Consider the following 26,143-nt stretch of genomic DNA (forward strand, 5'->3'; position numbering starts at 1 on the left):
CGCCTTCCCATATTTATCTGAACGGACTAAGTTACACCAAAGATGTCTTATGACAATCCATCATCAGCGCTATGTGTATCTTGCTCTATCTTGCTGTCTATTTTTGATTTGACTTTAATGGCCTCAGTGATCCAAAACCCTCAGGTGATTCATCCAGATTTGATATTATTTACGGAGTAGGAAATTTTGATACAAACAAGCCTATTTATTCAGTACATGTATGAATAATCAGTTTCCTGTCGTTTTAATACTCACATCACCTGTCAAAGGTGAAAAAGATATGTATCTTTAGTTCTTCACCAACAACCCATGGTTCTCGGGAGTCTGTACTGAAATGCCTTACAAAGAAGATAACAAAAGCTTACACAACTTCTCTGTAGTATGTAGCTTTTCTTTTATCATTGTGTATTTGTAGATGATCTTTTTACAGCATTATGCGCTAGATGATGATTATGAGCATTTTCTTTACAAGCTATCTGATGTGTTGAAGGTTGTACTCGTAGTAGCAGCATGATGATCCTTTTTCCCACCCTAAGTATATGATGATGGTTCATCTTGTTTCCCATATGTGCAAATGCAGTGGTGTATTCATGTTTCTTTTGGGTTGTTGCCTGGATTTTTACCTCGATTGTTACCGAGCTAACGAAGGAATTCCTTGGAATCTGCTGGCACTTGTGCCCATAGGTATAGATTGTGTAGTTCAAGAAGGTTGAGATAATATCAACTTCAGACGTTCTTATTACGTTGTTACTTGGTACGATTGTTGAGTATCAATGCATGTTGTTTCCAGAAGCATGTTTGACCTCTTTCCTACTTGTGTTTAGTTTGGGGAGAGCTTGTAAGACTTGCAGGAACGGCCAAAGAAATCTTAAGATCTCAATAGTAAAGGATTTTTTTACTGTGTTTGTGATAAAAACATGTTCTAATCATTTCAAGGGAGTGTGCAGCACAGGACCTGTTTTCAGAGGGATGTACCATGTATGCAACATAAACATAATATGAAGATTTTACTTTCATCCTCGTAGTAACTATTGCATTTATATTTTTTTCTGTCCCTATGATTGGATGCAAAACTACAAGTATGCCAGCCGTGGGTCAATGTTTAAGGTTATTGTTGCCATTGGTTCACTGAGTGAAATTTCTGTTGCTTCGTTCCAACTTAGCACTCCCTGTTCCGAACGGATATAATACAATATTATTTACTACTGTATTGGGTGTTTTGTTTCAAAAGAAAATGAAAAACTTCCGTGAAACAACTCATTTGAGTATTTATCATAAGTTAAAATAGACGGGCGCAGCAACACGCGCCATCAATGATCTAGTGCAAGGAATGACCCAACGCTAATTGTGGCCAACCACTACTGAAGAAGTGCAACACTGCCTATGTCTACAACTAGGAGGCCTAGGTTGCTATGATCATCACTTTCCAAGGAGAAGAAAAACCAGAAAGTTTTGGTTAGCAACAAATGTTTGTGTGTTGTTTTGAAGTGTCATTTTGGAACATCAAACACATGCACCCTCTTATGGTGTGCGTACTTTTTTTATATCATGTCGTGATAGATTGCTAATTCGAATTATACCGGAGTTATTCGTTTTGTCCTATATTTCTGCTGATGTGCCACTCATCATCTGAGTAACCTATTTATTCCATGATACTTGTTACGTCTCATATTGTGTTGTTTTTACATGCTCGTGTGCTATATAAATCATGTACATCTTATAATGTTCATGTACATCTTATAATGTAAGGTGAAGCATAATGGTATTCGTTTGATCATAATTATGTTGTGATTCATTTTGATGCTTTGTGGGATAGGGTTATGTTGTTGTTGCAGACATTTGTTGTGTTTAGTTTAGTTTCAAAGGAATAACAAATAGTCGCACATCAACATAACTTGTCAAATTAGCCGAAACATAACCCAGTTCAACATCATATGTAATGATCCATCTTGACAAACTCACAATGTTATGCTAGCTAGCATTAACGATCAAATATGTGACACTCGAATTAAATGTTATGCAATGAATAATAAATTTGTTAACCCATAAGACAATTAGGACACATGATATTGCACAATATTATAGAGCTAATGCAGAACAAGCTCGCCAATTTTTGGGTTACTGTTTACTCCATGTAGCAAGTATTATTGGTTGGCAGCCAGTACTTTTTAGCTTTTCTCAAGCTATATTGTCAACTTAAAACCGGGACCCTACTTGAGAAAGTTGTTTATTCAGCGGATCAGACCGTTCATGCTGGCCTCCCTCCAGGCAGGACAGATGACCGAAGCCCGCCCCAAATCAAAAGGGTTGGGGGCAAGATTATATATAAGTGCAAATGTCGCGCCTTCGGCACGACTGCATGAGACCAGAAGTGCAAATAAGAGTTTTCAGGGCTAGCTGAGTACTTCAGTACAAAAAATACCATTTTCTTTACAACATTTCCGAAATCTACCAAGATTCCTGACTTTCCAGGAAACCAACCGGTACAGCGCAGGGAGAAAAGATATGAGAAGGCGAATACTGCAAGCGGAATCATCGACACAAAATAATACATTCAGACGATACAATACATCTCTCAGCAGGGTCTTCTTTTGTCCACTTTCAAATGATGGATGTTGAACCATCTCTTCCTGCGAAGCCGCTCTTTAGGTTTCTTTTCTTTTTTATTAGGGCCCTCTTCATCGCTCGCTGATGCCTCCATCGTCGTCGGACTCTTAGATTTCTTCTCTTTTCTTACACTTTGGTCAGCATCACTTTTGGACCCTTTAGAGGATGTTTTCCCTTTGCTGTCACTGGAACTCCGCTTTAGAGTTGGGCTGTTGGTGTAGGATGCATGAATGGCATTCCTTTCGTTGAGAAGCTCATCGATCTATACAAGAACATGATGTGAGAACAAGGCAAGGAACAGAAATAGATGTTCCACGAATACACGTACCGTTTGCATTTCTTGAGCATATCTGCTGGTCATCTCAGTGAACTTTGCTAAAACCTGCCAATTCCAACTCTTAACAATGATGTGTTTTCACTTAAAAGGCTGTTTCCGTGAGAATCTGCAAAGGTGAGGGCATACCTCTCTATACTCCGACTCAAATTTAGACAGCTCGGACCGTTTTGCAAGTATCTTTGCCTCCACGCTTCGTAGCTTCTCCTTTTCGGTGGAAAACGGTTCAGCACATACAACCTCTAAAGTATAGGTTGCACTTTTGAAGAAATTATCACCTAATAGAGCAAATGCTTTATATAAGTCTATACATGTTTGCCATGGATAATTTTACAGGAAGTAACATAAAGTGGCATACCATAAACGGCAAAATAATGGGTCCCTTCTTTCAGTTCATTAACTTCGCATGGTTGAAAACCATCCAATCTCTTAAAGAATGCACTATCGGGATCTTTTGCAGCAGCAGCCTGGAAATAATTGGATCTTATAAAGAAGCAACCCAACAAAGAAACAAAAGGATAGACAACAAGACACTATGTGTATACTCACTGAATTATTATGTTCAAAACGGTACACGGGAAAGCCAAGAAAGAACATCCCAGCAGAAGTAACTTTCCCTGTCTTTGCACTATCTTCCTGCAACAGACTGGTAGATATCAGCTGACATAATGCTCAAAGCCTCAAAAACTAGCGCACTGAAAATTATAAAATGGACTAACACAATCATACTTCCAAGGCATTACATTATATGCAATTCAAATTTGACCACACAAAATTGGTACTACTTCAATCACACTAGAAGATCTGGTTAGGCCCGAGAAAGCAACATGTGCGTGAATACCTGGATTTAACCAAGCTTCTGGATGGGGGGTAGGATCACAAGAAGACTTTGTTAAGGTTTAGGCCATTCACAGAACGCAGCTTCCCGGTAAGATTATGCAGAAAGCAGTTTCTAGCTGGTGTCCCTACGGGCATACAGTCCATATCTAAACCTGAGATGATGCTGGTGAACATATCTGACATTTACATTAATTAGCAAAATGCAATATTTTAAGTTCCCCAATTATACCGATGTGAGGGAAGTTCCAACCATATCAACAAAGTAGAGATTCTGGGCTTCACAAGCTCCAATAATTACAATGCAATTGCAAGCTAATGTTCAAAAATTCACATAAGGAAACATTAACACAAGGAGGGTTGTAATGAAACATAGTTTGTATGCAATAAATACATATTACAGAGAAACATGGAATAATGCACCGACACCCATGATTAGAATGTCTTCTGGACTATTTGACACACCCTTTTCAGTAAGAAGCAGAGATTTTGGAAAGATAAAAAGCTGATGGCAAGAAACAAATCATGCATTTTCACAATTCATGCTTGGTAGGTGACAAACTAGTTACAAACAGAAGCAATGTTCTTATGCGGTAAGGCATCCTAAAGCGAGCACCCACCACCTTAACACCTAAGCGATAACTAAGTGCCTAAGGCGGGCAAAATTGTGAGGAGCTGCCAGCATGCTTTCCCGCCTAAGCGTCCAAGGCAGGACGCCTTAAAAATAATGAATAGAAGCAAATGCTGGAAATTATGTTTGTTTGGACAAAAAAAATGATAAGCCAGATAAACATACCTGTAAAGCAAGGCTTAACCCACCGTTTTCTTCAGGTTCAAAATAGAGCAACTGAAAGGGAAAAAGACCTCCTTAGAAATAAGAACTTGTTCATGGGAGGAAACCTGAAAATTTGCCAAACTTACAGTGCAATAATACAAAATACTATGTACTGTGTACTTGATTATTTTAAATGTGATTATTCAATGCCATGATAATCTCAAGAGAAACGACCAGTTATATGTCTTGTTGAGATGGTGCACATATCAGCAGGCGGAGCTACCACGAAAAAACTGGGCGGGCCAGATAGTACAAACTGTGCTACCATATTAAAAATCAGTACATTATTGTAGGCTGGACTTCATGTAAAACATTTTTTGCTTTAACCCTGGGCGGGCCATGGGCCTTTTGGCCTTGGTGTGGCTCTGCCAGTGCATATCAGTATATCACCACAAATTTCTTAACACTCAGAGTGCAAAAGTTAACCAGAAAAGAACAGATAAGCTAGTTTACTTATCCAAGTGCAACAATACAAGTAACAGATGGCGAAGCTTCTCAACCAAAGTAATGTAATGGAGTAGTTAAGTTATCAAATGAACATGTCAGATAGATGCTAACGACGAGTTTGCAACTAACCTTGAATTTACTTTTAGCAGTCGAACAAACTCTACACACTAACCCCAATTTGGCTTCTTCTTCCGTTATGTCCACTGAATAAAAATGAGCTGATTGTTTTTCCACCTGCCAATGTGTTCAATCCAAAATATTACTCACTCGACAAAAATAATGCATGGAGATGAAACGAAGGCGGGTAGTTGCCAACCTTCCTGCATATGGATTTGCCCAGATGAAGCTGAGCAATCTCCACCGAGCCATTCAATGCCTCCTCTAAAACTGTTGCCGAAACTGTGGTTTTGATTGGTACTCCTAGCTTGCTGCACAAACACAACTATCACTACATAACCTCATAACCAGACAAATATTAGAGAATAAAACAGCGTATCCTGAACAAGTCACCTAAACAGAGCAGCAAACATTGTATTTACAGTGTTGAGACTTGATAGGTCCAGCTCTAGTTCGTGACTATCTGCTTCGATGGCCTGCATGGCAACAGAAGCATTAGTCACATGAGAAACAAGCAACACAAACTACTCAAATCAAGCCATATATCACCTCGAATCCAGAGGAATCATACTGCCGCCTTTTATCAGGATCTGAGAGGATGTTGTAAGAGAATGTGGCTTCTTGGAACTTCTCAGAGGCAACGGGATCATCTGCATTCTTATCTGGATGGTACCTTCAGGGCAAGCATTAACAGAAAATTACTCAAGCCGCTGCATTATTGCCCTTCGTCAAACTATTACTCCCTCCGTTCGGAATTACTTGTCGCAGAAATGGATGTATCTAGACGTATTTTAGTTCTAGATACATCCATTTTCGAGACAAGTAATTCCGAACGGAGGGAGTACTACTCAACAAGCTAGCTGAGAGCTACTGAATTATAAAGACATCCTGGTCTGGTCTTAACAAGCGATTAAAAAAGGTCCCACGAAGTTGTGTGTCTGTCGTTGCGCAAAGCGGCAAAATTATCAAAAATTAGCTAATGTTCCCATAGCAGGAGAAAAATTTACATGAAATACGCTACACTCGGTAGAAATTTTAGCAGTTAGTATCATCCTGGCTAGCTGGCTGACTCGTGAGGAGCGCAACAAGAGCGCGAGGCCAAATCCTCGAGCTTGACTTACTTGAGGGCCATGCGGCGGAAGGCGCTCTTGATCTCCTGCTCCGTGGCATTGCGCCCCACCCCCAGCACCTCGTACGGGTCCCTCCTCTGCGCCGCGGCGCCGGCCGCCGACGCGGCCGAGTCCCCCTTGTTCTCCGACTTGAACGACCCAAATTTGCGGCCCGCCATAGACGCCGACTCCACACCCTACGAGCAGGGAAACCCTAACCCCGGACCCACACGGCAGCAGCAGCAGCTCGCTCAGATCTTACAGCAGCGGCGGCGGCGGCGGCGGCGAGGAGCGCGCGCGCCGACCACCAGCCGCGGCCTTCGGCTGCGGCGACGGCGGCAGGATAGAGCGCCGGAGGTTTAGGCCCTAGGGATTTCGCCGGCGGCGGGGGCTGGCCAGCTTCAGCAGCTGCTAATTTGGGACGGTGGCGAGTCGAGGAGCGGAGAAGGGATGGCGACGAAGCGAGGGCGAGGAGGGAGAGGCGATAGGGAGGGGCGAGGACGAATTATTTAGGGGCCGGCATGCGGGGCCCGTCGGGCAGTGGGCCGCCTTGCCTCGTCGGACCGGGGCCTTGCCGGCCGGGTTGTCGTGTCCCGGTCTTCGGTCGCGCTCCGGGTCCAGCCGTTGCCGAGTCCCGCGGAGCCGATTTGAATGGCTCGACGGGCCCGCGCACGGTGGGGCACACGTGTAAGTGACGGGGTTAGGCACCCCAAAGGTGCAGGGTCTGTTTGTGACCGGTGCGGTTGTGCGTCCGGTGACCCGTGTGAGCTCATGCATCAGATCAGCTGATGCAGACTTTCGAAAAACATTAAATCGTTTGACTTTTCACTTTCATTCACCCCCGAGGAAAAGTATCGGATATACCTTGGGAAACATCACATCCAAAAACAGCCTAAAAGAAAATTATTATAAACCTTGGGAAATTTAAGTTTGATTAAATTGCACGGAGCATTCTTTTTTCCTATGCCGCATCTAGGGTGTACACCTCCCATCTAAGCAACACCGGTGAGCCCGTGGATTCGCCTTCCTTTTGATTGTCGCTTCGGCGTCCGGTGACGAGGAGCAGAATTCTGGTGCCTCGGTGGTTAGTAGTTTAGGTTAGTCCTCACAGGGCAGCATTCTGGCGGATGGCGACGCTTCTTGTCCGAGTTGGTCTTCCAGGATCCGATCCTTCATGACTTCGTCCGTCTGGATGGAATCGACAGAGCTCCGACGCGGATTTCTTTCGTCTCTTTGGGGCGGTGAGGTTAGGGTTTTACATCGTGCGTGTGCGACGACCAAATCTGGGAGGGTTCAACGACGATGATTATGGCTACAGGACGTTGGTCCGTAAGGACACGTGCTCTGACAGGAAAGCCATGACAACAACGCGTCGACGGGTTGTTCAGGCGGCGGTAACGGTCGTTCAGTTGTCTAAGGGCCTGTTCGGTAGCTCGCCAGCTCCCAGCTTCCACGAATTCGCGAGGGAAGCTGGCCCGAACGGCCCAGCTCCAGGAAGTTGGCTTCCCAGATCGAAGCAGCATCGACGTACAAAAAACTTGGAGCTGCAGTTTTGTCGATCCCAGAAGCTAGATTCCTCGAGTTGGCATTATTAACGATCGGATGCCACCGTGAAGTGCCTCACGTACCGGTTCGTTATGTTTCCCTCCGATCTGGGCCAAGCCCATCCTCTCTCCTCCTGTTTCACACTGATCCTACCTGTTGAGCCGACTGGGCTCCAGCCCGCCCAGGCAAGCCGGCCTGCTAGCGCGACGAGAAGCTGAAGTGATCGAGACGAACGATTTTCCCTCGATCCCGATTCGTGAAGAAGATGGCGATCGAAAACAGAAGCTGGATTTGAGGATTTCCTGGAGCCAGCGAGTTGACGAACAGGTCCTAAGGACCTCGATATAATTTTTATTATGTTTGGATACTTTGTACTTGTTATGATTTTTCTAAAATAGATTCAGGTGTTTTTCCGCAAAAAGGAAATAAATGATAGCTCAAAATTTGAGTCATATACAATGACACGACGAGATGGAAAATAAAGGATTGCTTGCAGGCGTACTGCAGCAGCTCATTTGGCTTGATACCATGCCCAACACTACAAGCAAAGGGCATATCCGATCATGCCATCATGCAAGATAGCTAAAAAGCGGTTACCTCCAGAAGAAAGGACAAGCAAATCCCGAGCTTTCCTCGCGGCTGTTACGGCAAATACGATACTGCTACATAAACAACAAGGCTCTCCTACGTAATTAGCTACGTAGACAGGCTCACAACGGCTTGTCGATGCAAACGCATGAGACGACACGGCGATCAAGAGGGCCAACTGTTGCAGGGTGTACACAGGAGGATCCAATCCGAGGTCCCACCGCCTACCTGTGGAAATTGTCTGATTGCAACCAGATGGATTGATCGGAGTATCGGACACCAGATCGCGAATGATTGACCTCCGCCTGGGCCACGACCAGCGAGGTGGTGATTTGATTTGCACTTGGTGTTTGAACTTTGGCACCGTAGGACATCTCGGTCGCAGCACCGGCCCGGCAGCTCTGTACAAGAAAGACAAGGCCGTTGGGAATCGCCGGGTGGTGCGGGCTACGGCTAAGTGCCGGAAGAGGGAAGAAGGAACGATGGGCATTTGGTAAGGAAAAGTCTTAGTTCAACCGGGCTGAAAACCACCGTTGCGTCGGCCGGTCTAGCTGCCATCCGATCTAACTTGATCGCGTGGTGTAGAAGTGCTCTCTAGATTCCTCTACAGCCAACTAGTCCTTTTCCTCTCATTAAGCTTTGCATCCTCAATCTCCATGGCGTGTCCGTATCGGTAAGTAGCCAACCTCTGTCACTTCACTTTCCTGCAACTTAACCTGTGTTTCAGAAGCGTTTCCGCAACTCAGCCCCTGTTGCAGACCGCATTGTCGCCGAGCTTTTCTGGAGGAGATGCGTGTGTGGGTGTTCGAGGGTGGATCTTCAAAGTTTCTGCAACATGGTAGTTGTTTCTACAACGCAGCCGTTGTTTCAGGAATTGTTTCTGCCACGCGATCGTTGTTTCAGGATTGTTTCTGCAATGCGGCCGTTGTTTCTGCAACTGGTTTGTTGTTCGGATGGTTGCTTTGTAATACGAAGCGGGAGAAACCCTTTTTCTCAACGCGGTCGTTGTTTCAGGAATTGTTTCTGCAATCTTCAAATTTTTGCAACATGGTATTTGTTTCTGCAACGCAGCCGTTGTTTCAGGAATTGCTTCTGCAACGCGACCGTTGTTTCAGGAATTATTTCTGCAACGCGATCGTTGTTTCAGGATTGTTTCTGCAATGCGGCTGTTATTTCTGCAACTGGTTTGTTGTTTCAGGAATTAGTGTGTCGGGAAGGCGACGAGCCGCGTGCGAGGAGTTAGATCGGACGGCTCGTGCGCGGAGATCCGACGACGGCCGAGGTGGTGGATGTTTACTAGACGTCTACCGGTAGATGCGTAGCGCTCCTAGGGAAAAAGCTTACCTTCAGCCGGCTGATCTCTCGCGCGCGTCCGACGGCTCTGTGTCCATCGGATCGTCTTTTGATCAGACGGACGAGAGCACCCGCACCCATGCCACGTTTCTGCAGCTGAACTACTCGAGCGTTTTGTTTCAGAAACGGCTTTTGCAACTAACTAGTTGTTTCAAAGCAAGGAGGTGTGTCTAGATCTCGCAGTGGGAGGGCGACGGCGGGAGGTCGACGACAGATAGGCGACCGCAGCAGACCAGTCGCGCTGGCGACTGGATCTGCGCCTGCTGACGTCTACTCAGGCAGGTATGCATCCTTTCCCCACTCGATCATAGGTTTTCCCCCATTTCCTGTAGTGACAAATCGATGGATGCGGTGGTAGGGCGGTGACTGGTTGGTGCTCCCCCTGCGGTGGTAGGGGGTGGTGGTGGTGCCCCATCGCGGTGGCGATTTTTGTGCTCTGCCATGTGTTTTGTTGTTGCACTCCCCGGCTTTGGTAGTGGTGCTCCGCGGCTGTGGTAGGAGGAGGTGTGGTAGTTTGTACTAGGAGAGGAGGTCGTCGGTGTAATAGGAAGAGGTGGTCGCCGGCATAGTAGGAGACGAGGTAGTCGTCGGTGTTGCAGAGTTCATTTTTTGTTTCTGAAATTTATGCAGCTCATAACATTGCTGTACCTTCTTCCGCCGCATAGCAATGCCTGATTTATGTAGTTGACTTTTGTGTGTATACCTCCATGTTTATCTGAATTTTTGGTACTGGATTGCCTGTAGCATCATAGATTAGCATATGTGTTCCAGAAATGTCAGTGGATTGCCTGTAGCATCATGTTTGGTATTGAATTTCAGAAATGACAGAACCATTTTTGTTGTAAATAATGTTCAGCATATGTCTATCATTCAGGGTTTTGTAACATTTTGTAGCATCATTTTAAATCATTGTTTGAGTTACATTATTTCGGCCATTGTCTATGAAGAACAACATGGGTGAGAGTTGTGAGAGCTTGCTGGTGTTGCATTTGTTTGAGTTCATTATAGTTTGTTTGTTTTCAAATGGACGCATGAGCAGTGGGAGCTGCAGGATTAAAGTTGTACTTGGTTTTCCTGGAGCTCGTAGCTCTTTTATCTGAATTTTGTAGTGGATTGCCTGTTGCTTCATGATTTTATTCTTCTGAACTTTTGTACTTGCTTTCCTATAGCTTCATAGCTTTTTATGTGGCAACTACTAGGATATATGCATGCTCATAGCCTCCTTTTTGCATATATATGAATGTTCATAGCTTACTCTTTGTTTTTGTTTCGCAGCATGCCCATCTACCAAACTCGATGGTCAGCAAAGCGGCTGTGCGACATAGCCAATTCCATCCAAGGGAAGAAAACAGATGTACTAAGCAAGTCTAGCTTTGGGGATTTGTTGCACATCTCTCCTTTGCTTCCTCTCCCAGAAGGGCTTGTCAATTTCATAGTTATGAGGATTGACACTAAGAAGCGTCTGCTCAAGTATGTTTCTTTTCAGTACCTTATTTAAACCATGTCTTTTTCTGTTTTCTATCTATTGGATAGCACTTTTCTTTCTTCGCGACATCTACTGATTTTCTACTTTTTATATGTTTTTACCCGGGATTAATGATCGCAAGAAAATACACTTCACAAAAGAGATGGTTAAGAAGGTTTTCAATGTTCCATCTGGTAGCAGGCTGGTAGAATTCGGCAAGAGGGGCAAAGCAGATTTCTGAGATGTGTATTTGGATGGTGATAGGGCTCTAATAGCCACTACAATAGTTGTTCTATCAAAAGCGGATGGCGACGATGACGAGACCATTGATAGGTCATGGGTTTTGCTTTGCCTATCATTGGTCCTAGCTCCTGGGACAGGAAACATGGTGCCTATAGAATATCTCCACACGTTACAAGACATGAGTAGTGTTGTGTTGGGGAACGTAGCAACAAATTCAAAATTTTCTACGCATCACCAAGATCAATCTATGGAGAGACTAGCAACGAGAGAGAGAGGGAGTGCATCTTCATACCCTTGAAGATCGCTAAGCGGAAGCGTTACAAGAACGCGGTCGATGGAGTCGTTCACGAAGCGATTCAGATCGCGGCCGAATCCGATCTAAGCACCGAACAACGGTGCCTCCGCGTTCAACACAAGTACAGCCCGGGGACATCTCCTCCTTCTTGATCCAGCAAGGGGAGAGGAGAAGTTGAGGGAGAACTCCGACAGCACGACGGCATGGTGGTGATGGAGCTCGTGGTTCTCCGGCAGGGCTTCGCCAAGCACTACGGAGGAGGAGGTGTTGGAGGAGGGAGAGGGCTGCGCCAGGGGAAGGGTGCGGCTGCCCTCTCTCTCCCTCACTATATATAGGGGGAAGGGAGGAGGGGGAGGAGCCCTAGGGTTCCCTAGGGGAGGGGCGGCGGCCACAGGGGAAACCCTAGATGGGTTTGGGCGCCCCCACCCCCTAGGAAACTTGCCCCCAAGCCGGGAGGGGCGGCTGCCCTAGGGGTGGCGCCCCCACCTCTCCTGGTTACGTGAGATGGGGTGGGAGGGGCGCTCATCCCCTTAGTGGGCTGATGTGCCCTCTCCCCTTGGCCCATAAGGCCCCACAACGCTTGCTGGGGCCTTTGAAACCCCTTTCGGACACACTGGTCATCACCTGGTACGCCCGGAACAATTCCGAACTCCAATACCCTTCGTCCAATATACCGATCTTCACCCCCGAACCATTCCGGAGCTCCTCGTCATGTCCGGGATCTCATCTGGGACTCCGAACAACCTTCGGTAACCACATACTATTTCCCATAACAACTCTAGCGTCACCGAACCTTAAGTTTGTAGACCCTACGGGTTCGGGAACCATGCAGACATGACCGAGACGTTCTCCCGTCAATAACCAATAGCGGGATCTGGATACCCATGTTGGCTCCCATATGTTCCACGATGATCTCATCGGATGAACCACGATGTCAAGGATTCAAGCAATCCCGTATGCAATTCCCTTTGTCAATCGGTATGTTACTTGCCCGAGATTCGATCATCGGTATCCCAATACCTCGTTCAATCTTGTTACTAGCAAGTCACTTTACTCGTTCCGTAATGCATGATCCCATGACTAACTACTTAGTCACATTGAGCTCATTATGATGATGCATTACCGAGTGGGCCCAGAGATACCTCTCCGTCTTACGGAGTGACAAATCCCAGTCTTGATTTGTGCCAACCCAACAGACACTTTCGGAGATACCCGTAGTGCACCTTTATAGCCACCCAGTTATGTTGTGACGTTTGGCACACCCAAAGCATTCCTACGATATCCGGGAGTTGCACAATCTCATGGTCTAAGGAAATGATACTTGACACTAGAAAAGCTTTTAGCAAACGAACTACACGATCTTGTGCTATGCTTAGGATTGGGTCTTGTCCATCACATCATTCTCCTAATGATGTGATCCCGTTATCAATGACATCCAATGTCCATGGTCAGGAAACCATGACCATCTGTTGATCAACGAGCTAGTCAACTAGAGGCTCACTAGGGACATGTTGTGGTCTATGTATTCACACATGTATTGCGGTTTCCGGTCAATAAATTATAGCATGAATAATAGACAATTATCATGAACAAGGAAATACAATAATAACCATTTTATTATTGCCTCTAGGGCATATTTCCAACAGTCTCCCACTTGCACTAGAGTCAATAATCTAGTTCACATCACTATGTGATTGTAATGAATCAACACCCATGGGGTTTGATCATATCTCGCTTGTGAGAGAGGTTATTAGTCAACGGATCTGAACCTTTCAGATCCGTGTGTGCTTTGCAAATCTCTATGTCATCTCGTAGATGCAGCTACCACGCTCTATTTGGAGCTATTCCAAATAACTATTCTACTATACGAATCCGGTTTACTACTCAGAATAATCCGGATTAGTGTCAAAGTTTGCATCGGTGTAACCCTTTACGACGAACTCTTTTACCACCTCCATAATCGAGAAAATTCCTTAGTCCACTAGTTACTAAGGATAAGTTTGACCGCTGTCCTGTGATCTATTCCTGGATCACTCTTGTACCCCATGACTGACTCATGGCAAGGCACACTTCAGGTGCGGTACACAGCATAGCATACTATAGAGCCTACGTCTGAAGCATAGGGGACGACCTTTGTCCTTTCTCTCTCTTATGCCGTGGTCATGTCTTGAGTCTTACTGAATATTCACACCTTATAACACAGCCAAGAACTCCTTCTTTGCCGATCTATTTTGAACTCCTTCAAAATCTTGTCACGGTATGTATTTATTTGAAAGTACTACTAAGCGTTTTTTATCTATCCTTATAGATCTTGATGCTCAATGTTCAAGTAGCTTAATCCAGGTTTTCCATTGAAAAACACTTTTCAAATAACCCTATATGTTGTCCAGAAATTCTACATCATTTCTGATCAACAATATGTTAATAACATATACTCATCAGAAATTCTATAGTGCTCCCACTCACTTCTTTGGAAATATAAGTTTCTCATAAACTTTGTATAAACCCAAAATCTTTGATTATCTTATCAAAGCATATATTCCAACTCTGAGATGCTTACTCCAGTCCTTAGAAGGATTGGTGGAGCTTTGCATACTTGTTAGCATCTTTTAGGATTGACAAAACCTTTTGGTTGTATCACATACAACCTTTCCTCAAGAATATCATCGAGGAAACAATGTTTTGACATCCTATCTGCAAGATTTCATAAATCATGCAGTAACTGCTAATATAATTCCAACAGACTCTTTAGCATCGCTACGAGTGAGAAAGTCTCATCGCAGTCAACTCCTTGAACTTGTCGGAAAACATCTTAACGACAAGTCGAGCTTTCTTAATGGTGACACTTACCATCATTGTTCGTCTTCCTTTTAAAATCCATCTATACTCAACAGCCTTACGACCATCGAGTAGTTCTACCAAAGTCTACACTTTGTTTTCATACATGGATCCTCTCTCGGATTTTATGGCCTCGAGCCATTCATCGGAATCCGGGCCCACCATCGCTTCTCCATAGCTCGTAGGTTCATTGTTGTCTAGCAACATGACCTCCAAGACAGGATTACCGTACCACTCCGAAGCAGTATGCGTCCTTGTCGACCTACGAGGTTCGGTAGTGACTTGATCCGAAGTTTCATGATCACTATCATCAGCTTCCACTTCAATTGGTGTAGGTGCCACAGGAACAACTTCCCGTGCCTTGCTACACACTAGTTGAAGTGATGGTTCAACAACCTCATCAAGTCTCCACCATCCTCCCACTCAATTCTTTCAAGAGAAACCTTTCCTCGAGAAAGGACCCGTTTCTAAAAACAATCACTTTTGCTTCCGGATCTGAAATAGGAGGTATACCCAACTGTTTTGGGTGTCCTATGAAGATGTATTTATCCGCTTTGGGTCTGAGCTTATCAGGATGAAACCTTTTTCACATAAGCGTCGCAGCCCCAAACTTTCAAGAAATGACAGCTTAGGTTTCTCTAAACCATAGTTCATACGGTGTCATCTCAACGGAATTATGTGGTGCCCTATTTAAATTGAATGCGGTTGTCTCTAATGCCTAACCCATGAACGATAGTGGTAATTCGATAAGAGACATCATGGTATGCCCCATATCCAATAGGGTGCATCTATGATGTTCGGACACACCATCACACTATGGTGTTCCAGGCGGTGTTAGTTATGAAACAATTTCCACAATGTCTTAATTGTGTACCAAACTCGCAACTCAGGTATTCATCTCTATGATCATATCATAGACATTTTATCCTCTTGTCACGACGATCTTCAACTTCACTCTGAAATTACTTGAACCTTTCAATAATTCAGACTTGTGTTTCATCAAGTAAATATACTCGGCATCTACTCAAATCAGCTGTGAAGTAAGAACATAACGATATCCACTGCGTGCCTCAGCACTCATTAGACTGCACACATCAAAATGTATTACTTCCAACAAGTTGCTTTCTTGTTCCATCTTACTGAAAACGAGGCTTTTCAGTCATCTTGCCCATGTGGTATGATTTGCATGTCTCAAGTGATTCAAAATCAAGTGAGTCCAAACGATCCATCTGCATGGAGTTTCTTCATGCGTACATACCAATAGACATGGTTCACATGTCTCAATCTTTTTTTCAAAAACGAGTGAGTCCAAAGATCCATCAAACATGGAGCTTCTTCATGCGTTTTATACCAATATGACTCAAATGGCAGTGACACAAGTATGTGGTACTATCATTACTATCTTATATCTTTTGGCATGAATATGTGTATCACTACGATCGAGATTCAATAAACCATTCATTTTAGGTGCAAGACCAATGAAGGTATTATTCAAATAAACAGAGTAACCATTATTCTCCTTAAACAAATAACCGTATTGCGATAGACATAATCCAATCATGACTATGCTCAACGCAAACACCAAATAACAATTATTTAGGTTTAACACCGGTCCCGATGGTAGAGGGAGCATGCGATGTTTGATCACATCAACCTTGGAAATACTTCCAACACATATCGTCACCTCGCCTTTAGCTAGTCTTGGTTTATTCCGTAGCCTTTTATTTCGAGTTACTAACACTTAGCAACCGAACCGGTATCTATTACCGTGGTGCTACTAGGAGTACTAGTAAAGTACACATTAATATAATGTATATCCAATATACTTCTGTCGACCTTGCCTGCCTTCTTATCTACCAAGTATCTAGGGTAATTCTGCTCCAGTGACCGTTCCCCTTATTACAGAAGCACTTAGTCTCGGGTTTGGGTTCAACCTTGGGTTTCTTCACTAGAGCAGCAACTGATTTGTCGTTTCATGAAGTATCCCTTCTTGCCCTTGCCCTTCTTGAAACTAGTGGTTTCACTAACCATCAACAATTGATGCTCCTTCTTGATTTCTACTTCCGCGGTGTCAAACATTGCGAATAGCTCAAGGATCATCATATCTATCCCTGATATGTTATAGTTCATCACGAAGCTCTAGTAGCTTTGTGGCAGTGACTTTGGAGAACCATCACTATCTCATCTGGAAGATAACTCCCACTTGATTCAAGCGATTGTAGTACTCAGACAATCTGAGCACATGCTCAATGATTGAACTTTTCTCCCTTAGTTTGCAGGCTTTAGAAGCTTGTCGGAGGTCTCACACCTCTTGACATGGGCACGAGCCTGAAATCCCAATTTCAGCCCTTGGAACATCTCATATGTTCCGCGACGTTTCTAAAATTTCTTCAACGCCTCAATTCTAAACCGTTTAACATTATTGAACTATCACGTAGTCATCAAAACGTGTATGTCAGATGTTCGCAACATCCGCACACGACGTTCGAGGTTTAGCACACCGAGCGGTGCATTAAGGACGTAAGCCTTCTGCGCAGCAATGAGGACAATCCTCAGTATATGGACCTAGTCTGCATAATTGCTACTGTCAACTTTCAACTAAATTTTCTCTAGGAACATATCTTAAACAATAGAACTAAAGCATAAGCTACGACATTATTTGCAAAGACCTTTTGACTATGTTCATGATAATTAAGTTCATCTAATCACATTATTTGATGAACTCCCACTCAGATAGACATCCCTCTAGTCATCTAAGTGATACATGATCCTAGTCAACTAGGCCGTGTCCGATCATCACGTGAGACGGACTAGTCATCATCGATGAACATCTTCATGTTGATCGTATCTACTATACGACTCATGTTCGACCTTTCGGTCTCTTGTGTTCCGAGGCCATGTCTGTACATGCTAGGCTCGTCAAGTCAACCTAAGTGTTTCGTGTGTGTAAATCTGGCTTACACCCGTTGTATGTGAAGGTTAGAATCTATCACACCCGATCATCACGTGGTGCTTCGAAGTAATGATCTTTCGCAATGGTGCACAGTTAGGGGGAACACTTTCTTGAAATTATTATGAGGGATCATCTTATTTACTACCGTCGTTCTAAGCAAATAAGATGCATAAACATGATAAACATCACATGCAATCAAATAGTGATATGATATGGCCAATATCATTTTGCTCCTTTTGATCTCCATCTTTGGGGCTCCATGATCATCATCGTCAACGGCATGAGACCATGATCTCCATCGTCGTGTCTCCATGAAGTTGTCTCGCCAACTATCATTTCTACTACTATGGCTAACGGTTTAGCAATGAAGTAAAGTAATTACATGGCGTTATTCAGTGACACGCAGGTCATACAATAAATAAAGACAACTCCTATGGCTCCTGCCAGTTGTCATACTCATCGACATGCAAGTCATGATTCCTATTACAAGAATATGATCAATCTCATACATCACATATATTTCATCCATCACATCCTTTTTGGCCATATCACATCACACGGCATATGCTGCAAAAACAAGTTAGACGTCCTCTAATTTGTTGTTGCAAGTTTTTACGTGGCTGCTATAGGTTTCTAGCAAGAACGTTTCTTACCTACGCCAAAACCACAACGTGATATGCCAATTGCTATTTACCCTTCATAAGGACCCTTTTCATCGAATCCGATCCGACTAAAGTGGGAGAGACTGGCACCCGCTAGCCACCTTATGCAACAAATGCATGTCAGTCGGTGGAACCTGTCTCACGTAAGTGTACGTGTAAGGTCGGTCCGGGCCGCTTCATCCCACAATACCGTCGAAACAAGATAGGACTACTAACGGTAAGCATATTGAACAAAATCAACACCCACAACAACTTGTGTTCTACTCGAGCATAGAATCTACACAAAAGACCTAGCTCAGGATGCCACTGTTGGGGAACATAGCAGAAATTCAAAATTTTCTACGCATCACCAAAATCTATGGAGAGACTAGCAACAAGAGAGAGAGGGAGTGCATCTTCATACCTTGAAGATCTCTAAGAGGAAGCGCTACAAGAACGCAATCGGTGGAGTCGTTCACGAAGCGATTCAGATCACGGCCGAATCCGATCTAAGCACCGAACAACGGTGCCTCCGCGTTGAACACACGTATAGCCCGGGGACATCTCCTCCTTCTTGATCCAGCAAGGGGAGAGGAGAAGTTGAGGGAGAACTCCGACAGCACGACGGCATGGTGGTGATGGAGCGCGTGGTTCTCCGGCAGGGCTTCGCCAAGCACTATGGAGGAGGAGGACGTGTTGGAGGAGGGAGAGGGCTGCGCCAGGGGAAGGGTGCGGCTGCCCTCTCTCTCTCTCACTATATATAGGGGGAAGGGAGGAGGGGGAGGCGCCCTAGGGTTCCCTAGGGGAGGGGCAGCGGCCACAGGGGAAACTCTAGATGGGTTTGGGCGCCCCCACCCCCTAGGAAACTTGCCCCCAAGCCGGGAGGGGCGTCTACCCTAGGGGTGGCGCCCCCACCTCTCCTGGTTACGTGAGATGGGGTAGGAGGGGCACTCATTACCTTAGTGGGCTGATGTGCCCTCTCCCCTTGGCCCATAAGGCCCCACAACGCTTGCTGGGGCCTCCGAAACCCCTTTCGGACACGCTGGTCATCACCTGGTATGCCCGGAACAATTCTGAACTCCAATACCCTTCGTCCAATATACCGATCTTCACCTCCGGACCATTCCGGAGCTCCTCGTCATGTCCGGGATCTCATCCGGGACTCCGAACAACCTTCGGTAACCACATACTATTTCCCATAACAACTCTAGCGTCACCGAACCTTAAGTGTGTAGACCCTACGGGTTCGGGAACCATGCAGACATGACCGAGACGTTCTCCGGTCAATAACCAACAGCGGGATCTGGATACCCATGTTGGCTCCCACATGTTCCACGATGATATCATCAGATGAACCACGATGTCAAGGATTCAAGCAACCCCGTATGCAATTCCCTTTGTCAATCGGTATGTTACTTGCCCGAGATTCGATCGTCGGTATCCCAATACCTCGTTCAATCTCGTTACCAGCAAGTCACTTTACTCATTCCGTAATGCATGATCCCGTGACTAACTACTTAGTCACATTGAGCTCATTATGATGATGCATTGCCGAGTGGGCCCAGAGATACCTCTCCGTCTTACGGAGTGACAAATCCCAGTCTCGATTCGTGCCAACCCAACAGACACTTTTTGAGATACCCGTAGTGCACCTTTATAGCCACCCAGTTACGTTGTGACGTTTGGCACACCCAAAGTATTCCTATGGTATCCGGGAGTTGCACAATCTCATGGTCTAAGGAAATGATACTTGACATTAGAAAAGCTTTTAGCAAACGAACTACACGATCTTGTGCTATGCTTAGGATTGGGTCTTGTCCATCACATCATTCTCCTAATGATGTGATCCCGTTATCAATGACATCCAATGTCCATGGTCAGGAAACCATGACCATCTGTTGATCAACGAGCTAGTCAACTAGAGGCTCACTAGGGACATGTTGTGGTCTATGTATTCACACATGTATTGCGGTGTCTGGTCAATACAATTATAGCTTGAATAATAGACAATTATCATGAACAGGGAAATACAATAATAACCATTTTATTATTGCCTCTAGGGCATATTTCCAACATGTTGTCCATGAGTTCAAGTGGGACAAGCATATTCTACTTGATGTGATGAGGGAAGTTAAAAAAATACCAGGATAAGAGGAATGATGGTAAACATAAATTCCTGATTGGCGGTTGTCTACCAATGCTTCCGGTACAACCCTTCATTCCCGTATCAACCCCCTTTTATTTGTTCGCAACTCTACATATTTTCACAACTTCATCTGACTTTTGTGTTCTCATTTTTCCTTCCTATTTTTTCTGGTAGATTTGATTGTGGCATCTTTGCTATTCTATACATGGAGAATTTAACTTCCAAGGGGTTGAAGCCATTTAGTACAATATGACTCTGACTCATTTTTTTGCAACCTATGCAACATTAGTAGTACAGAAACACTCTACAACACTAGTAGTAAAGAAACACTCTGCAACACTAGAATCATTTCTATGCGAAATCATTTTTGCAACAATGCCTTTTCCCTTTGCTAGTAGTTTCTAATTATGTGTTTTTCTTGCTGTGTATGCTCAGGACACAATCTCCTTGCTCAACTTTTGGAAGTACATTGCGGCGAAGCTTTTCAAACACCCACAAAACACCCTCAGCTCAGAAGATGAGTCCCAAGCCCTGCTGAAAAAGTCATAGATTGAAGTCAACCGTCAACCGCAACAAGACCTAGCTAGTAGTTTAGGCCTCTCTTTTTTGGTGCATGTGTGTGCAACATGTTTGTAGCCGAGCTCTCTAGTAGTCGATGGAACTAAAGCTTTTTGGAGATGAATGTGTCATGCTGGGGCATGCCTCCTTTTCCCTCTTCTTTTTTGTGTGCTGGAGCTTTATTGATGCAACCATTTGTCGGTAATGTTCCGGTGTTGCAGAGCTATATACAGTGTAGACATGATAAATAAAATGGTAGTTACCTTTTCTTGATGTGTGTTTCATATTAAGTTTTTTGTTGCACACTGGTGTATCATTTTGGTGTATGGGAGCACTTGTTGCATGATAAATCTTTCAATGGCAACAAAATATTCTATATCCATTGTGTCTATGTAACATGATCCTTTTGATCTATATTATACTCTAGCAAAATCAAAATATGAATACAAGTTCCTGTAACATCACTGTCGTGGTGGGCGCATGGCAGATGCCATGGGATGGCTAAAGAGAGGAGGAGGCTCGAGGGCACTGGTGGGCTCCAGAGGCGAGGTTGGCATTAGCGAGCGCGGGACGCAAGACATCCCCAGGTCCGGGGCTCTCTGGAGAGATAATACCCTAGTCCTACCGAGTGTGGTTGATGTGCAATAGTACACAGTTGCTCCTAGAGCTGTATGGAGGAAGAAGGAAGGCTGGCCAGGGCTTAGGCTGCTCCTTCCCCTGTGTTCTCTATCGATCGGTTGGCTAGATTAATGTGTGCTTGCTTGTGTGCATGAGGGCTTCTTGGGGGTTTTATAGGCCAACCCCCCAGACATACAATGGTAATGTTACAAGGTCGTAGGGCCGAGTCGTCAGCGTCTGGGGACCCGAAGCTGGGACCCGCCGGGTGCCTGTGGTTCACCGGGTTCCCCTAGGAGTGGGCCCCGCTTGCCTAGGGGCACTATTCGATGTCTTGTCAATCGCCAGGAGTGGCCGAGTTGAGTCGGGTACAGTGAGGCTCCATCAGGTCGCCGCTTGCTGGCGTCAGTGGTGACATTGGGGGCACTGTTGCCACGCCAGCCCTGGTCAGCGGGTAGGTGAGGGGCACTGCTGCCTCGTTCTAGTTGACCGGAGGCATGGGCGGGGCACTGTTGCCTTGGTCGTCGGTAGATGGAGACTCGTCCCATCGTACGGCCTGGATGGGATGGGAGCTGACCCCTGGCTGGGTTGAGGAACACGCCAAGGGTGGAACTGGCTTGTTGGAGAAGTCTTGGTGTGTCGTGTTCGTCTGCCGTGAGCTTGTTGTCGGGGCCGGAGAGTTCGGACGGGTCGGAGAGTTCGGCCGGGTCGAGGGGCTTGGCCGGGTGGACCGACCTAGCCAAGCGCAGGCCGGCTTGAGGGGCAATGCTGTCCCTGTTGTTTTTGAAAAGGATCTAGGTTCCGTTGCCTGCCCGGGGTTCATCCCCCCGACAGTAGTCCCCTAAGCTGTGAAGGTCCATCGTCTTCGGATGGGAGGGCCTTTGCAGTCCCCCCCCCTTGAGGAGGTGAATCCTGCTACCGCGAGGTCCGGCAACACCCACTATGTGCCGGTTTTTGGAAACCGGATCGCAGCATCCCGACAGCGGCGGGAAACCGGAGGGTCCATCAAATCTTGGGGCAATCCCTTGGGCTTCGCGCGGGCGCCCCGTGGCGCTTGGAAGCCGGAGGGGCCTGACAGGCCACGCGTGTGACGGGACTGGACGACGTGCCGGGGCCCGCCGCCGTGCGCCCTTGGCCAACGCGCGTGGATTTATTGCAGCGTCCGCAAGTCGGTTGCTCTTCCCCATGCAGTTATTGCGTGCTTATGTGGACACTTATTGCAAGGAAGTGGGAAAGGCGAGCGCAAACGATCCCACTCCCCACATTCAAACCGAGGCTTATAAATTGGAGCGAGGGGGTGACGGACATCATTCTCACTCATGCTCCCCCGCCTCTTCATCCTTCCTCTGCTCCTTGCGACCGTCGTGCTGCGACGCCCACCGCTTCGAGCAGAGCTTTGTTGCCATTCATCTTCTCTCTTTCTCTCCGTCGATGGCGCTGCCATCGGGCTCATGGATGGGATCGACCGTCACCGTCGATGATATCGCCTATCTCCGCCCCACCCGGCGCTTGCCGGGGGAGATGGAGGTTGCCATGCGCCTGCCGCAGGGTGAGCGAGAGCCGCTACCCGTGGGCATGGAGCGCGTGGACTTCTTCCCGCACTTCAAGCGCGGGCCTAGTCTTCCTGCGAGCGCCTTCTTCCGCGACTTCCTAGAGTTCTTTGGGCTCCAGCCCCATCATCTTGGCGCCGGCACCGTTGTGCAGCTCTCGGGCTTCGTCACCCTCTACGAGGAGTATCTGGGGATCGAGCCCTCGATCGACCTTTGGGTGCGCTTCTTCTCCTTGAAGCAGCAGGGGCCAAGGCCGGGGAGTTCTCCGATTGCGGGGCCGCCGTCATCTCGAAGCGGTCGGGCGCTAACTGCCCCAAGATACCGCTGGAGGATTCTGCCAAGAAATGGTAGAATTCTTTCTTCTACGTCCGCAACCTTGGCGCGAATCGCATCAACTTGCCGCCCTTCGTCAACGCGCCGCCGCGGGCAAAGATGAACTAGGGTTACTACCCCAGGCACCCGTCGCAGGAGATACTCAACCTCTGCGAGCGGGTGTCGGAGATGAAGGCACAGGAGGGGCTCAATAGCACTGACCTCATCACCACCTTCATTATGCGCCGGGTTCTACCGCTGCAGCGGCACAACTGCCTTATCGGTCAGATGACCAGCCTCCAGGACCCCAACCGCATGTCGGTCATTCGCTTGGGGGCGGACTAGATTGTGCGCCGGGTCAACGACATCTCCAAGTCCGCGCTAAGGGATGACTGCAGTTTGGCAAGCCGTCGTACAGCCGCGCGAATCGTGCGCCCACGGTTAGTCTCTGGTCTCCGTATTTTGCTGCTGCGCATCTCCTTATCTGCCCCGATGCGACGTTGGAGGTGCTTCTGAACACCATCCGACATCCTTACGCCTGGGCGCCGTCGCAGGTGGTGCGGGCTGCGTCGGAGGAGCCCGCGACCCACGACAAAGGGGAGGAGGCGGACGTTGATGTCGGCGTGGGGCGCCCTGCGGGTAAGCCTTGCTTTCTTCATATTCCTTGAGTTGCCAGGAGCGATGCGGCATGGGCAGTGCTGATGCGAGCCGTTGGTGTAGTGGCGTTGGGCCAAGGAGGCGGTGGCGCGGGCGGTGCCGCGTCATCGCGAGGGACGCCGGCGGCGAGCCGGCCGCATGGGAAGGATAACATCACGCCGCGGCCTCTGGCCACGAGCATGCGTCGGACCCGGGCGGGGGTGCGAGGCCAGCCGCCAAGAGGAGGCGCGGCGCTGCGCAGGAGAGGCCGGCAAGGCCCGCCGTGCTGATGCTGTTGGGATAAGTTTTCTTTTGCTTGCATCCGGGTGGCCGAGCGGCGCTGCTCATTGCTTACTTGGTCTTGATCTTTAGGTCGCCATTTGCGTTGACCAAGGCAGCGGCCGAAGCCGCGGCTGCCGAGGGCGCCGCGTTTTGGAGGAGCCGGTCCGGCGCTGCTGACAGGGATGAGGAGGAGCCGACGGATCTGAATCTTGGCCTGGACCCGGCCAATGCTGAGGGCTTGGCCTGGCGGGACCGGAACCAGGCCGAGGTGGAGCTGGAGGCGGCATCGGTCCAGGTCTGGACCAACGCCGCCGCGACGTGGGCGCGAGCCGGCGAGGCCCCGGCGTGGCCGGAGATGGGGATGGTGGTGGTGGCGACGGTCTTCGAGCCATCGTCGGTGAGGGAGCGCGGCCAAGGAGGCCGTGCAGAGGTGGTGGACCTTGACTGGGAGGTCGTGGTCGTCAGGGACGACACCCCGCCGCGGACCGACGCGGTTGAGCGGGCGGGGGTCGACGAAGGCGGCGGCGATGTCGTCTTGGAGGAGGCTCCATGAATGGCGCCACAGGCCACCCCGGCTGTTGAGGCGGCGGTGGTGCATGCCGCTCCGGCCGCCGAGTTGGAGGCGGCGTAGGAGAGGGCATCGGAGGGGGCACCGGCCCGCGGGCCGAGCGGCTGGTGGAGAGCATGCCCTGGTGCCTAGGCCAGGGGGATGTTGGCCTGCCGCATCGCTTCCGACGCGGGGCGGGGCTGGCATGGTCTTCAAGCCCCAGACCCAGGAGGATGCGGCGATGGAGGCTGTCAGCCGCCGTCTGCGGGGGCGGACGGACCGGACCGAGGCCTTCGCCATGCCGAGGTGGAGTGGACGCGGGAGCTGGAGCGTGCCGTGCTGGTAAGCTCTTTTCTCGTCTTCTGATATTTCTTCCTTTGTAGCTTCTTCTTCGTGGGGGTGCGCTAGCGCACCCACTGGGTGTACCCCTCGAGGTTCGGGCCAACTATGTAGTAGTTGGGTCGAATCTTTTAGAATGTCATCTTTGTTTTGATCGTTGCTTTTTTTCAGCAACTGGATGCCTACCGGGTCGGCGCCTTCAACTGCCTCCTGGGCAAGTATCGGGAGCTCGAGGAGGAGGACCTCTGTGTCACCGCAGATACTTCCTGCGCTCTTTTTTAGTGGGGGCGCGCTAGCACACCCATTGGGTGTAGCCCCCGAGATTCGGGCCAACTGTGTAGCAGTTGGGTCGAATCTTTAAACTGGTCCTTTGTTTCTCAATCTTCTTCTTGTAGCCGAGGTGTTGTCCCGGAAGACCCGGCTGCTCCATGCCAGCCTTCATTACGACCGGCTTGTTGCTGACGTCGGCCGTCTTGGGGCCGAGGTGGCGGCGGCGAAGGCGGAGGCGGAGGCAGCCCGACGGCCGCTCGACGAAGCCAGCCGGCTGCGGGAGCAGTTGGCGGGCGATAAGAGACGCCTCGAGGCTGAGCTGGAGCGCCTCAAGGTGGAAGCCGCCAAGGTGGTGGAGGCACAACGGGTCCTGGCTGAGGTGGACCAGCAGCGTGGCAAGCTGGCCAATGACAAGGGCCAACTCCAAGCTGAGGTGGAGCGCCTGAAGGGGCAGATGGCCGCGGCGGAGGAGGCCCGACGGGAGGAGACCCGCCGCCGCGAGGCGTCCGAGAAGGCGGCCGAGGATAAGGATGCCGAGCTGAAGGCGGCCCTTGCCAAGGTAGCCGACTTGGAGAAGACGCTCCAGGAGCGTGACCGCACCATTGATCGGGAGCGGCGCGGTACATTGCTCGAAGCGCAGCACCTGAAAGAATCCTTCTCCAGTAAGTGCTTTTTCTTGAG

General features: G+C 47.9%; 1 protein-coding gene across 1 annotated transcript; it reads right to left on the bottom strand.

Annotated features, from left to right (window-relative positions):
* Positions 1-2,372: 2,372 nt before the first annotated feature.
* Positions 2,373-6,775, bottom strand: LOC119323219 (chaperone protein dnaJ 16-like). The gene is made up of 11 exons (XM_037596814.1): positions 6,299-6,775; positions 5,727-5,850; positions 5,571-5,653; positions 5,377-5,488; positions 5,190-5,294; positions 4,575-4,625; positions 3,491-3,577; positions 3,300-3,408; positions 3,071-3,219; positions 2,936-2,989; positions 2,373-2,869 (listed from the first exon to the last, which is right to left on the bottom strand). Exons 1-11 carry the CDS (start codon positions 6,463-6,465, stop codon positions 2,576-2,578), a joined length of 1,335 nt encoding a protein of 444 aa, XP_037452711.1. The 5' UTR covers positions 6,466-6,775; the 3' UTR covers positions 2,373-2,575.
* Positions 6,776-26,143: the final 19,368 nt, after the last annotated feature.

This window comes from Triticum dicoccoides, chromosome 6B (genome assembly GCF_002162155.2).
Source record: "Triticum dicoccoides isolate Atlit2015 ecotype Zavitan chromosome 6B, WEW_v2.0, whole genome shotgun sequence".
Classification (NCBI taxonomy): Eukaryota; Viridiplantae; Streptophyta; class Magnoliopsida; order Poales; family Poaceae; genus Triticum; species Triticum dicoccoides.